The following is a 15,476-nucleotide window of genomic DNA, read 5'->3' as shown; positions in this document are numbered from 1 at the left end:
ATTAGAACTGCAAATTACTCTCAGAGAACATCTCCATCATAGTGACTTGACCCACAAGAGTAATTTGACAATAATGTGCAATTCACAAGTGATGAGCTCCACCCCCCTCCCAGCTCATGAATAGAAAGTAATCCTGATAGAGCAGCAACATTCCACTCTCTAGTTGGAGTCATTCAGGATCCAGTCCAACAACCCTAGAATCACACTCTAACACAGTCTTTCTGCAGCTCTGGCGGCAACACATGTCCACAAATACATAGTCAAAACAGCCATCCATTACAACTCCTCAGACACTGGTCAAAACCACCTCTCTTTGGATCTCCCCATCTCTATTAACAGGCAAAAGTATTCCGACATGGTCTTCTCCAAAGTCTTCAGACATAGTCTTTACTGACCATAAAGTATGCCCCCTGGGTATCCATAAAGTATGCCCCCTGGGTATCCATAAAGTATGCCCCCTGGGTATCCATAAAGTATGCCCCCTGGGTATCCATAAAGTATGCCCCCTGGGTATCCATAAAGTATGCCCCCTGGGTATCCATAAAGTATGCTCCCTGGGTATCCATAAAGTATGCCCCCTGGGTATCCATAAAGTATGCCCCCTGGGTATCCATAAAGTATGCCCCCTGGGTATCCATAAAGTATGCTCCCTGGGTATCCATAAAGTATGCTCCCTGGGTATCCATAAAGTATGCTCCCTGGGTATCCATAAACTCAGTAGTCCATAGTTGTTTTGAGCTGTACGTGTGACACTTTACCCCAGTGTCTCTGTCAATCAGAGTGTGTTCTTAATGGTTCTGTAGTTTTTGTCACACCTTGGTATGATGGGATGACTAACAGTCTTCCCTTCATCGTCAGTCTAAGTGTCTCAGTTATGATCGCCATCCTTTCTTTACATATGGAGTTAACAGTTGAGAGACTTGATGATGTCACTGCTCAGCGATTCTCTTGCTATCGTGTGACCTAGAAAAAAGAAAGCAAAGCACAGTAGATAAGAGAGTTGAACCAATGACACAGAAACATGTATCTTTGAGTGACAGAGCTTGCACCTCTACAATGTAAAACCTCTGACAGCCCCTCCCACCGCTCACATGATGTTAGAGGGAACTGACGTCTATGAACCAGTGTATCTCCACTGTTAGTGATATCCTTCATTCTACAGGACCATCAGAGCTAGACACCCTCAGGCATCTACACCCCTGCAACGTGGGAGTGAGAGAGACAGACAGAAAAGAAAGAGAGTCTGCGTCACAAAGAGGAACGCAGAGATAGATAGAGAGAGGGAAAGAAGGTCACAGATAGACGGAGGGAGAGAAAGAGGGAGACAGTCGCTGGAAGGAAGAGCTGTTGCCGTGGCGTCGGCTTCGTTGCAGAAATCTCCTGTGACATCTGCCACCAAGTCTCTTAGTAACTGTGCTCCTCTTCCACATTGAGCAAATGCAGAATGAATTTCCACTGATGCAGCACGGTTCTTCCTCGCCCTCCCTCCCCTCTTCTTAATAGCTGATTGGTTAGACAGTCAGAGAGAGAGAGAGAGAAAGCGATAGAGGATGGTAATGACTTTACCTATCAGTTTTTCAGTGGTTCAAAGGCCCAGGGTCATTAATTCTAACGGCAGTCTCTTAGCGGCCATTCATCCTTCCGTCTTTCCCCTCACCAATATAATTAGGACTCTTAAATTGAAAGCCTCCATGGAACCCGTAGCCATAATGCATTCTAATGAATGCGACAGATGTTCCGCTGTTATTCCGTCTCTCTGAGCAATTACTCTTATGGTTCCTGTGTGCTCCCCACAACTATTTTTCTTTTTATATTTCACCTGTGAGTAAACCACACCTGCTCCATCCCACAACACACACACCCACACCACGTCCGTCAGTCAGTCCCGCAAATTAACTTTAACACATTAACAGATTAGAAAGGCTGTGAAGGATCTTCATTCAAATCAATGTATCTCATATGAATAACAATGATTACCATACTGCCTGTCAGGTTTAGCGTTGCAGTGTGAACATAGAGTATGTGCAGCTTTGTTTTCTCTCTGACATTCATTTTCCATCCCTCTAGTCACATCTTTACAGAAGATTAACAAATAATGCTCACTTGATGCTCCACAGACGATTGGTAATTTTTTTCCATAGTCTTCCTGTTTATGAAACATAAACTTTTTGTGGTTATTTCTGATCAAACCATTCCGTGTTTAGAGGATTGGCCTAATACACTACCGTACACTACCGTACCTTTGCCATCTTTAAAAAAAATGAAAACCTGTGTAAGCTTCCTCACCTTGATAGTTTCTTTACAAAACATTCATTAAGACAAAATGCTGTATGGGAAAAAAGGGTGTCAATTGAATGGACATCAAACTTTACCCAAGCTGGAGAATGTGAGAACTGTCAGACATTTCCTAAGTACTTTGTGGACTTCATGGGTTCCTCAAGGGACAATTTCTGCTGTAAATACTGGTAGGATGTTTCCTTTTGTTATTGTTTTCAGACTGCATATTGATGAGCCGCCCCCACGGAAATCGAATTAGCATAATAACAACATCCCCTTCAAAATCCCTTTAAGCTAGAGATATCTGTTTTTAGCATGGGCTGCTTCCCAATATATCGTATCCACCCTTCCCTTCCAGTGACGAAGCAGTGTTCGTCACACCATGAGACATCCCGAAAGTCTTCTCACAAAAAAATGTCTGTAGCATCCTAACGGTTTGGCCTGCAAAGTATTATAACCCCTATTGGAAAGATAAGACTCTCACAAACATCATGGACTTCTCTCCCACAAGCGTCACAGGACTTGTCCGAAGTTGGTACAGCCGATCTGTCACCTTCTGTCTGTGGCATCCGAAACATGGAATGGTGGGTCGCTCACAAGTTATTTTGCTCTAGGACGGCCACTAGCCTCACAAGACTAGTCTGAAGGTAGCTGGGTATCGGTTAAAAGATGTTATGGAAGTATATATGGAGATAGTTTAGTGCCTATAATACGGGGTTAAATACATGTAAAATATATATATATATATATCGTTTCCTGACCTAAATAGCTAAATGATCCTTGGTATTACCATCTTAAAACAATTCCATATGTTAGCTTAGTAGAACCCCCCCCACAGCTTAGAATCTGAAGGAATAATGAAGGAATGTTATTTTGCCATTATCAAAGACTGTAAATGAATTAGTGCCTAAATAATACTCATACAGTAGAAACTGAAGCTCAACTATTCTTCAGTTACACCTTCAGTAAGGACAAAATTGTGACAAGCCAAGGACCGACAAGGTCTCTTATACGCCCCGTCATCCATACTCACACACACACACACACACACACACACACACACACACACACACACACACACACACACACACACACACACACACACACACACACACACACACACACACACACACACACACACACACACACACACACACACACACACACACACACACACACACAGTGGAAAAGGACCCAGTCTTCTCACCTTGGTGGTTTTGACTTTGTTCCCAGTACTGCAGGACCAGCCTGTGAGGTCAGGGAGCACCTTACACTCCTCTCCCTCCATGCAGGGGTTCATCTGACACCACCACTTCTGAATCACGATGGAGGCTGGAGGACGGGACAGGAGAGAGAGAGAGCACTGAGAGACCTGATACTGAGAGGATGGAAAGTACAGGGCAGAGCAGTGTGCAGGAGAGAGAGAGAGCACTGAGAGACCTGATACTGAGAGGATGGAAAGTACAGGACAGAGCAGTGTGCAGGAGAGAGAGAGAGCACTGAGAGACCTGATACTGAGAGGATGGAAAGTATAGGACAGAGCAGTGTGCAGGAGAGAGAGAGAGCACTGAGAGACCTGATACTGAGAGGATGGAAAGTACAGGGCAGAGCAGTGTGCAGTGTGCAGGAGAGAGAGAGAGCACTGAGAGACCTGATACTGAGAGGATGGAAAGTACAGGGCAGAGCAGTGTGCAGTGTGCAGGAGAGAGAGAGCACTGAGAGACCTGATACTGAGAGGATGGAAAGTACAGGGCAGAGCAGTGTGCAGGAGAGAGAGAGAGCACTGAGAGACCTGATACTGAGAGGATGGAAAGTATAGGACAGAGCAGTGTGCAGGAGAGAGAGAGAGCACTGAGAGACCTGATACTGAGAGGATGGAAAGTATAGGGCAGAGCAGTGTGCAGGAGAGAGAGAGAGCACTGAGAGACCTGATACTGAGAGGATGGAAAGTATAGGACAGAGCAGTGTGCAGGAGAGAGAGAGAGCACTGAGAGACCTGATACTGAGAGGATGGAAAGTACAGGGCAGAGCAGTGTACAGGAGAGAGAGAGAGCACTGAGAGACCTGATACTGAGAGGATGGAAAGTACAGGGCAGAACAGTGTGCAGGAGAGAGAGAGAGCACTGAGAGACCTGATACTGAGAGGATGGAAAGTACAGGACAGAGCAGTGTGCAGGAGAGAGAGAGAGCACTGAGAGACCTGATACTGAGAGGATGGAAAGTACAGGGCAGAGCAGTGTGCAGGAGAGAATAGATTCTATAGAGAGGAGAGTAATCTGGAAGTAGGAGTAGATTGGCTCAACCACAGTCAGTATGTTTTAATAAATTGATATGGCACAAAAGCAGACGTCCACCTGTTAAAACCACAAAAGCAGACGTCCACCTGTTAAAACCACAAAAGCTTTTGCCTGCATTCTGTCCTAAAAGCCTATTAAGTGAACATTGTGAAATTAAAACATTTCAACGTCAAACCTGCATTTTTTTTGCCCTCTGTGTTGGGCAAGAATCTATGCATAAAAGCTGGTTTTGAATCAGGATTAAAAGGTATTGTTTTCCCTCAAGGAAAACATGTCACATAATCAATATCACCTGGTGCTGAAGAGCTGTTAAAAAGCCAGAAGCACTTTCACTATACTGGCTGCCAGACAATGGGAAGTTGTGTGTGCCAATAACAACCTTGAAATATTTAAAACTAACATGAAAGGTGTCTGTTCAAGACTCTCAGGTTTATTAACATGATCTCTTTGATTGGTATGATGTCAGATCAGACAAAAGTAATATGACAACACAGCACAGCACGCGCACCCACACCCACACCCACACCCACACACACACACACACACACACACACACACACACACACACACACACACACACACACACACACACACACACACACACCCACACACACACACCCACACACACACACACACACACACACACACACACACACACACACACACACACACACACACACACACACACACACACACACACACACACACACACACACACACACTGCAAATAGACAAACAGATTTGTCTTTACAGCACACAGAGTATGTGTATGAAGTATTTGAGGATCTGTCTCCATCCATCTATTCTTCCTTTTATACTGGTATGGGAGGATGGGAGAGTCATGGTGTGAACTCTCCAGCACGTATCCAACTTTGATAAACCAATCAATTAAAAGAGGCAAATGATAGTGGTTTAGAGGGAGTCTGCCATAGAGTCCTGTTATAAGGCCTATTGTTCCTCTCAAAGGGAGGAGGGGGTGAAATCTGCAGCAAAATGGGCTTTAAATGGAATTATGCAAAAGAACACGAGCAAATCCTCTCAAGTGTCATGTAAGAACCCCCAACTGAGAGAGAGAGAGAGAGAGAGAGAGAGAGAGAGAAAGAGAGAGAGAGAGAGATGACGGGAGGAGTTCACCAAGACTGTGTCTTACCAAAGAGAGAGAGAGGGGAAGAGAGAGAGAGAGAAAAATATTGAAATTGTGAAATTGAGGGTGAAATTGAGGAAGAGATAGACGCAGAGGAGAAGAAAGAGAAACAGAGAGAGAGAGAGCGTAAACGAGGGAGAGAGAGGAAGAAACCATTCAAGAAGACAAAGACTCCCCTCAATAAATGGCGCTAAGCCTGGCAGAGCACTCCAGAGAACATGCTGTTATGATGCATGAGCTCCGTGACAGTAAGTGGTTCTAAAAACCAATGACTGCGTAATGGTCGTTAATGTTTCCATTATGGTGTCTGCCGTGGTGCTTTACGCGACCACTGTGTTATTTAGAGTTAATGAGTATGGCCTGGAGAAGAGCCATTACAGTTGGAGTTCTTCACCTCAGGTTCTAGAGGGTGGGCGGGGAGGCTATGACATCGCAGACCTGCCTGTTATTCTGCAGAATGGACAGGAGTGGCTAATAGCTTATGTCAATGGAGGGTCGGAGGCTATTGGATAGATGGCAACAACAAGGCATCAGAGAGGAGTAGTGATGAACCATGATTATGAAGAGAGGTACTGAGAGGTGCTGACATGGACTAGTTATTCATAGCCTACCTGTTCATCATAGGCTACCACTCAGCCAGCTACATAAATACATGCACTGCACTTACACATCCCTGATTAATTTAATGATGTACAAACACACAAAGCAATCAAGTGTGGGGTCTATGTCTGGAAATATGAACCAAACTTTTCCTAATCTCTTCTCCCAGAGATCCATCTCTCTTCATCAGCAGTCTGTGATGAGTCAGTCTAATGACAGAATTACCACCATTATCTGACAGAGAGCAGAGCAGCGTGTCGCTAGCTACCCTCCAGAAGCCATACTCCACATAACATTAAACATCTGACTACTGGAGCTTCACTCAGAAATGAGTCTAAACTTCTCTAGGAAATGTCTCAGTAACTCTGTTGAAAGCAGATGTCAATGGCACCTTCTATGAATGCTGTGACAGTGAGTGACTTTGTGTTGTCTTCCCAAATCCCTGGGTTTGTGGCTTGTCTCAGGGTGTGTCTATCTAAATAAGGTCTGTTAGGGAGCCATACCTGAAGTCTGCCTGGAGGATTACACAGAGATGATGTCAATCCACCGCAGCACTGACAAATGTCACAGGTCACAGCAGATTCATTCAGCCTGTGAATACACTGCCTGTCAAAACATCAGGTTAAGTGTGTGTCTCTGTGTGTGCAAAAACAGATTCAGACTCACAATGCCATACACACACACGCGCGCACACACCTGAGCGTAATCACATAGATGAACAGCGGGGTTGCATTAGTTAAGAGAAAACCAGTATTGAGGAGAGAGCTCAATAACACAGCACCTCACACAGAGTCCTCCATCGAAGCCAAGCTCGGCGATAACAATCTAAATCCATTCACACTGCTCTATTAGATTATGCCTGCCTCTCCTCCCCCACCCTGCACTGCCGAGCCTGAAATGGCCTGATTTAGATCCAGATTGACTTGGCTGGTAATGCTGACTTTGATACAGGATAATGTTGTATAATAATGCAGTGTAATCAAGTGCAGGGACTGAGCGCCCAACTCTCCACATGGACATCCCTACGGAGCAGCCTGATAAATAGAGGTGGTCTCCTCGACCTTATTGGCCATTATGCGTTTCACCCCAGAGACTGAATTTAAGAGCCGTGAGCCGCCTGCAGCAGGGATGAAGTCATCAGGGGACTTCCCACCCTCTGCTTCTACCTCCTACCCAGCCGTTATTAACCACCACACAGCTAACAACAGTACTTCCCACCCTCTGCTTCTACCTCCAACCCAGCCGTTATTAACCACCACACAGCTAACAACAGTACTTCCCACCCACTGCTTCTACCTCCAACCCAGCCGTTACTAGCCACCACACAGCTAACAACAGTACTTCCCACCCTCTGCTTCTACCTCCAACCCAGCCGTTATTAACCACCACACAGCTAACAACAGTACTTCCCACCCTCTGCTTCTACCTCCAACCCAGCCATTATTAACCACCACACAGCTAACAACAGTACTTCCCACCCTCTGCTTCTACCTCCTACCCAGCCGTTATTAACCACCACACAGCTAACAACAGTACTTCCCACCCTCTGCTTCTACCTCCAACCCAGCCGTTATTAACCACCACACAGCTAACAACAGGACTTCCCACGCTCTGCTTCTACCTCCAACCCAGCCGTTACTAGCCACCACACAGCTAACAACAGTACTTCCCGCCCTCTGCTTCTACCTCCTACCTAGCCGTTATTAACCACCACACAGCTAACAACAGTACTTCCCACCCTCTGCTTCTACCTCCAACCCAGCCGTTACTAGCCACCACACAGCTAACAGTACTTCCCACCCTCTGCTTCTACCTCCAACCCAGCCGTTATTAACCACCACACAGCTAACAACAGTACTTCCCACCCTCTGCTTCTACCTCCAACCCAGCCGTTATTAACCACCACACAGCTAACAACAGTACTTCCCACCCTCTGCTTCTACCTCCAACCCAGCCGTTATTAACCACCACACAGCTAACAACAGTACTTCCCACCCTCTGCTTCTACCTCCAACCCAGCCGTTATTAACCACCACACAGCTAACAACAGTACTTCCCACCCTCTGCTTCTACCTCCAACCCAGCCGTTACTAGCCACCACACAGCTAACAACAGTACTTCCCACCCTCTGCTTCTACCTCCAACCCAGCCGTTACTAGCCACCACACAGCTAACAACAGTACTTCCCACCCTCTGCTTCTACCTCCAACCCAGCCGTTATTAACCACCACACAGCTAACAACAGTACTTCCCACCCTCTGCTTCTACCTCCAACCCAGCCGTTATTAACCACCACACAGCTAACAACAGTACTTCCCACCCTCTGCTTCTACCTTCAACCCAGCCGTTACTAGCCACCACACAGCTAACAACAGTACTTCCCACCCTCTGCTTCTACCTCCAACCCAGCCGTTACTAGCCACCACACAGCTAACAACAGTACTTCCCACCCTCTGCTTCTACCTCCAACCCAGCCGTTATTAACCACCACACAGCTAACAACAGTACTTCCCACCCTCTGCTTCTACCTCCAACCCAGCCATTATTAACCACCACACAGCTAACAACAGTACTTCCCACCCACTGCTTCTACCTCCAACCCAGCCGTTATTAACCACCACACAGCTAACAACAGTACTTCCCACCCTCTGCTTCTACCTCCAACCCAGCCGTTACTAGCCACCACACAGCTAACAACAGTACTTCACACCCTCTGCTTCTACCTCCAACCCAGCCGTTATTAACCACCACACAGCTAACAACAGTACTTCCCACCCTCTGCTTCTACCTCCAACCCAGCCGTTATTAACCACCACACAGCTAACAACAGTACTTCCCACCCTCTGCTTCTACCTCCAACCCAGCCGTTATTAACCACCACACAGCTAACAACAGTACTTCCCATGTAAAGCCCAGAGGGAATGCACTTCAACAAAATACCAAAAGAAGAGGGAAAAAGCAGTGATATTCTGATATACAGTAATCCAGGAAAATGCAGGTGCTCTTTAATAATCTAGCATATTGATAATAGGTGGGTCTCTTTCATTGACCATCAGTAATGGACTGACTATTTTCAGAATGTCTTTCCAATGTAGAGCTGTTGGAAACTGCAGTCTTTTACATTTAATGGAGACGTCCCTCATCTAAACCTTAGAACACTCATCACCAGTACACCATAGAAGGTGAGGGGAAGGCCATCTGGCTAGTGACAGAGTATGGACGTCAGTCTGCTGAGGATACTTTACGGTTCTGAGCCGTTAGGTCAGGACTTCTACTGTTACTGTGAGTGATGTGCCACTCACACAGTGGAGACAGTATCTACAGTGATAGTTTGTTATATAAGACATGTTGTACTGCACTTCACCTTTAGAATCATGAACTATAGGCCTACAAACATTTAGGGGGGAGAGATTGAGAGAGAAAAGAAAAAGACTTGTATTGTAACAGTATATGTTAACTGAGGTTCAAAGTTTAACACAGCAGCACCTAAAGATTGGAAAGCGGCTTCGGTCATCCCACTCTTCAAAGGGGGAGACACTCTAGACCCAAACTGTTACAGACCTACAGTATATCCATCCTGCCCTGCCTAAAGTCTCTGAAAGCCAAGTGAACAAACAGATCACCGACCATCTTGAATCCCACCGTACCTTCTCCGCTATGCAATCCGGTTTCCGAGCTGGTCACGAGTGTACCTCAGCCACGCTCAAGGTCCTAAATGATATCATAACCACCATCGATAAAAACAGTACTGTGCAGCCTTCTTCATCAACCTGGCCAAGGCTTTTGACTCTGTCAATCACCGTATTCTTATCGGCAGTCTCAACAGCCTTGGTGTATCTAATGACTGCCTCGCCTGGTTCACCAACTACTTCTCAGACAGAGTTCAGTGTGTCAAATCGGAGGGCCTGTTGTCCGGACCTCTGGCAGTCTCTATGGGGGTGCCACAGGGTTCAATTCTCGGGCCGACTCTTTTCTCTCCATTTGCAACAAAGCCTGTTTCACTCATGCTGCGAAACATACCCTTGTAAAACTGACTATCCTGCCGATCCTTGACTTCGGCGATGTCATTTATAAAATATATACCAACACTCTACTCAGCAAATTGGATGCAGTTTATCACAGTGCCAACCGTTTTGTCACCAAAGCCCCATATACTACCCACCATTGTGACCTGTATGCTCTCGTTGGCTGGTCCTCGCTACATATTCGCTGCCAAACCCACTGGCTCCAGGTCATCTATAAGTCTTTGCTAGGCAAAGCTCTGCCTTATCTCAGCTCACTGGTCACCATAGCAACACCCACCCGTAGCACACGCTCCAGCAGGTATATTTCACTGGTCATCCCCAAAGCCAACACCCCCTTTGGCCACCTTTCCTTCCAGTTCTCTGCTGCCAATGACTGGAACGCATTGCAAAAATCACTGAAGTTGGAGACTTATATCTCCCTCACTAACTTCAAGCATCGGCTGTCAGATCAGCTTACCGATCGCTGCAGCTGTACATAGCCCATCTGTAAATAGCCAATCCAACCTACTACATACCTCATCCCCATATTTGCTTTTTGTTTTTTCTGCTCTTTTGCACACAAGTATTTCTACTTACACATCCTCATCTGCACATCTATCACTCCAGTGTTAATTGCTAAATTGTAATTACTTCGCTACTATGGCCTATTTATTGCCTTACCTCCTCATGCCATTTGCACACACTATATAGACTTTTTGTTCTATTGTGTTATTGACCGTGCGTTTGTTTATTCAATGTGTAACTCTGTGTTGTTGTTTGTGTCGCTGTTACGACTTCTAGGAGTAGTGGGTGTGGAGTCAGGAGTAGAGAGCAGAGGGTTAAGGACAACCGTATTTATTCCGGTGACAGAAAGGTCACCGGAACACCAGGCGCATACAATGACCGGCCCAAAAACAGGACACAAACAGTCTGGAGAAAATACAAAAATAACACATCCACAAAACGAACAGAGAAACAAGTCCGCACAAAAGCAGGCGGGCATAACCGGCTTAAATAGCCCTAACCAAACCCCAAACAAAAAACAGGTGTAACCAATAAGACAAATCCAACAGAAAAGGAAAAGGGGATTGGTGGCAGCTAGTAGACCGGTGACGACGACCGCCGTGCGCCACCCGAACAGGAAGAGGAGCCACCTTCGGTGGAAGTCGTGACAGTTGCACTGCTATGCTTTATCTTGTCCAGGTCGCAGTTGTAAATGAGAACTTGTTTTCAACCGACCTACCTGGTTAAATAAAGGTGAAATAAATACAACATTTTTAAAAACATTGGAGTCCTCAGTCCAGTCAAATCAAATCAAATCAAATCAAATCAAATCAAATGTATTTGTCACATACACATGGTTAGCAGATGTTAATGCGAGTGTAGCGAAATGCTTGTGCTTCTAGTTCCGACAATGCAGTAATAACGAACAAGTAATCTAACTAACAATTCCAAAAAAAACTACTGTCTTATACACAGTGTAAGGGGATAAAGAATATGTACATAAGGATATATGAATGAGTGATGGTACAGAGCAGCATAGGCAAGATACAGTAGATGATATCGAGTACAGTATATACATATGAGATGAGTATGTAAACCAAGTGGCATAGTTAAAGTGGCTAGTGATACATGTATTACATAAGGATGCAGTCGATGATATAGAGTACAGTATCTACGTATGCATATGAGATGAATAATGTAGGGTAAGTAACATTATATAAGGTAGCATTGTTTAAAGTGGCTAGTGATATATTTACATCATTTCCCATCAATTCCCATGATTAAAGTGGCTGGAGTAGACTCAGTGTCATTGACAGTGTGTTGGCAGTAGCCACTCAATGTTAGTGGTGGCTGTTTAACAGTCTGATGGCCTTGAGATAGAAGCTGTTTTTCAGTCTCTCGGTCCCAGCTTTGATGCACCTGTACTGACCTCGCCTTCTGGATGACAGCGGGGTGAACAGGCAGTGGCTCGGGTGGTTGATGTCCTTGATGATCTTTATGGCCTTCCTGTAGCATCGGGTGGTGTAGGTGTCCTGGAGGGCAGGTAGTTTGCCCCCGGTGATGCGTTGTGCAGACCTCACTACCCTCTGGAGAGCCTTACGGTTGAGGGCGGTGCAGTTGCCATACCAGGCGGTGATACAGCCCGCCAGGATGCTCTCGATTGTGCATCTGTAGAAGTTTGTGAGTGCTTTTGGTGACAAGCCGAATTTCTTCAGCCTCCTGAGGTTGAAGAGGCGCTGCTGCGCCTTCCTCACGATGCTGTCTGTGTGAGTGGACCAATTCAGTTTGTCTGTGATGTGTATGCCGAGGAACTTAAAACTTGCTACCCTCTCCACTACTGTTCCATCGATGTGGATGGGGGGTGTTCCCTCTGCTGTTTCCTGAAGTCCACAATCATCTCCTTAGTTTTGTTGACGTTGAGTGTGAGGTTATTGTCCTGACACCACACTCCGAGGGCCCTCACCTCCTCCCTGTAGGCCGTCTCGTCGTTGTTGGTAATCAAGTCTACCACTGTTGTGTCGTCCGCAAACTTGATGATTGAGTTGGAGGCGTGCGTGGCCATACAGTCGTGGGTGAACAGGGAGTACAGGAGAGGGCTCAGAACGCACCCTTGTGGGGCCCCAGTGTTGAGGATCAGCGGGGAGGAGATGTTGTTGCCTACCCTCACCACCTGGGGGCGGCCCGTCAGGAAGTCCAGTACCCAGTTGCACAGGGCGGGGTCGAGACCCAGGGTCTCGAGCTTGATGACGAGCTTGGAGGGTACTATGGTGTTGAATGCCGAGCTGTAGTCGATGAACAGCATTCTCACATAGTTATTCCTCTTGTCCAGATGGGTTAGGGCAGTGTGCAGTGTGGTTGAGATTGCATCGTCTGTGGACCTATTCGGGCGGTAAGCAAATTGGAGTGGGTCAACGGTGTCAGGTAGGGTGGAGGTGATATGGTCCTTGACTAGTCTCTCAAAGCACTTCATGTGAGCTGCCCCAGAGGGAGCTGCCCCAGAGGGACTACACCATAACATCATGGAGGATAGTGGAAAGAGCCTCTCTCTTTCTCCATTACCTGAGAGGCCACCGTGCCTGGCAGCAGACTCTAATGAGCCAAGTCCACAGTGGACTAGCTCCCTTTGACATTGTTGATGTTAGGAGGGAAAAGAGCTTTTTCTGTGTACTGTATGTATGTTTATTCATTCAGGCTGTTAATAACCAATACCTAACATACATCAAATCATAGTTATATTATTTCTCTTCATCATTATTTTCTATCAGGTTAAAAGACTAAAGATGCATGACAGATCTCTGGCTTCTCCCTAGCTTTGGGTACCAGCAGTCTACTACAAGACATATGACTGGTAAAGAGTGTCCTCTATTGGTCAGCTATAGGAAAAGCATCTCATATGTTTGATGTGTGTGAAAAGGAATAGAGAAAAAAGCATTCATATGATAACATTCATACCATGATCACTATGCAATAGTTTATATAGCTATTGTTGTTGAACATTGACAGTGCTACGGTAGTTTGTCGTAAAATGACATAATTTACAAGCAACAACTGTACTTAATAACTGTAAGATGCCCTTGATTTGTAAATCTCCCATCAGTCCAATGCTTGTGTTCTTCATACACAGTACAATGACAAAGTCCCCCTCCAAGGTCTCCACATCTGTATCTGAGACAGAAAGCAGCTTTTTGACTGGAGGTTCAGTCTTCACTGGAGCTGACCTGACCTGGCCAGCCTAGAACAACCTCTTTCCAAGGAACAGAGACATTAATGCTGGAGTCTGAGGTTACTTTACCAGTCGCTGCGGGTCTGTCTGTCTACACATTTCTGTTCTGTTTGATTCATCCTCTCTGCTCACGTACGTGAAACCTATCTATTTTCCACTGGAGGGGGGTTAATGCATCTGGATTGGTTGTGAGACAGAGTTAGAGCTGAGTGTGTGTGTGTGTGTGTGTGTGTGTGTGTGTGTGTGTGTGTGTGTGTGTGTGTGTGTGTGTGTGTGTGTGTGTGTGTGTGTGTGTGTGTGTGTGTGTGTGTGTGTGTGTGTGTGTGTGTGTGTGTGTGTGTTTGTGCATGCGTGCGTGCGTGCATGAGGGGTGATAAAGGCCATAAATGAACTGAAGGGGACGACTGAAAGCCTTACTAACACCGTGATGAAGTTGTGAATAAAAATATATACTGTACGTTTGCGTGTGAAAGCGTGTACGTGTTTGATTTGAATATTTTGTTATTATTATTTTTATTATTTTTATTATTTTTATTATTTTTATTATTTTTATTATCCAATACATTGAGCCACAGCCTAGAACTGGATGCATGTGTGTAGCAGGCTAACCTGTATTATCCAGACAAACTGCAGGCCCAGATCTTGGCTGTCGGCCAAGGAAAGTTTTAAGGGGGATAGACAGCTATGCGATAATATGATGAAGATGACATGTACAACCATTAGACATTTTAGTGTTATTGTGCTGATTGCTGGCATCACATTTTAATTTGTGTTTATGATAGGCCTATCTAAATCTTTCTCCAGCGGATATTTTTTGCCTCTGACTTGCATAGCACATGCTCAGGTGATATGGCAGCATAGGGCTATGAACAATAGATTAATATATGAATTACCCAAATGTTTTATTAATTAAGACATCGCTCTGTTTTCACTTCCCATCTTGCACAATTCATGTATCTCCACTGGCATCAGTTCCACTGACCTTTCTCTCTTCCCCTCTCCTCTCTCTCTTCCCCTCTCCTCTCTCTCTTCTCCTCTCTCTCTCTCTTCCCCCTCTCCTCTCTCTCTTCTCCTCTCTCTCTCTCTTCCCCCTCTCCTCTCTCTCTTCCCCTCTCCTCTCTCTCTTCTCCTCTCTCTCTCTCTTCCCCCTCTCCTCTCTCTCTTCCCCTCTCCTCTCTCTCTTCTCCTCTCTCTCTCTCTTCACCCTCTCCTCTCTCTCTTCCCCTCTCCTCTCTCTCTTCTCCTCTCTCTCTTCCCCCTCCCCTCTCTCTCTTATCCTCTCTCTCTCTCTCTTCCCCCTCTCCTCTCTCTCTTCCCCTCTCCTCTCTCTCTTCTCCTCTCTCTCTCTCTTCCCCCTCTCCTCTCTCTCTTCCCCTCTCCCCTCTCTCTTCTCCTCTCTCTCTTCCCCTCTCCTCTCTCTCTTCCCC

The 15,476-nt window shown here is 45.9% G+C and overlaps 1 protein-coding gene across 1 annotated transcript in view; it reads right to left on the bottom strand.

The window, feature by feature from the left end:
* tafa4b (TAFA chemokine like family member 4b) overlaps positions 1–15,476 on the bottom strand; it is a 30,562-nt gene that overhangs the window by 1,655 nt on the left and 13,431 nt on the right. Inside the window, exons 4-5 of the mRNA XM_031835006.1 lie at positions 3,485–3,609; positions 1–963 (exon numbers count right to left, since the gene is read on the bottom strand). The exon at positions 1–963 is cut by the window's left edge and continues 1,655 nt beyond it. Of these exons, the coding sequence (XP_031690866.1) occupies positions 952–963; positions 3,485–3,609 (137 nt within the window). The 3' untranslated portion in view covers positions 1–951. The remainder of the gene's footprint in view (positions 964–3,484; positions 3,610–15,476) is intronic.

Source organism: Oncorhynchus kisutch, linkage group LG1 (genome assembly GCF_002021735.2).
Source record: "Oncorhynchus kisutch isolate 150728-3 linkage group LG1, Okis_V2, whole genome shotgun sequence".
NCBI classification, from domain to species: Eukaryota; Metazoa; Chordata; class Actinopteri; order Salmoniformes; family Salmonidae; genus Oncorhynchus; species Oncorhynchus kisutch.
The sequence above is the reverse complement of the archived record's forward strand: the minus strand, read 5'-3'. Positions and strand labels throughout refer to the sequence as shown.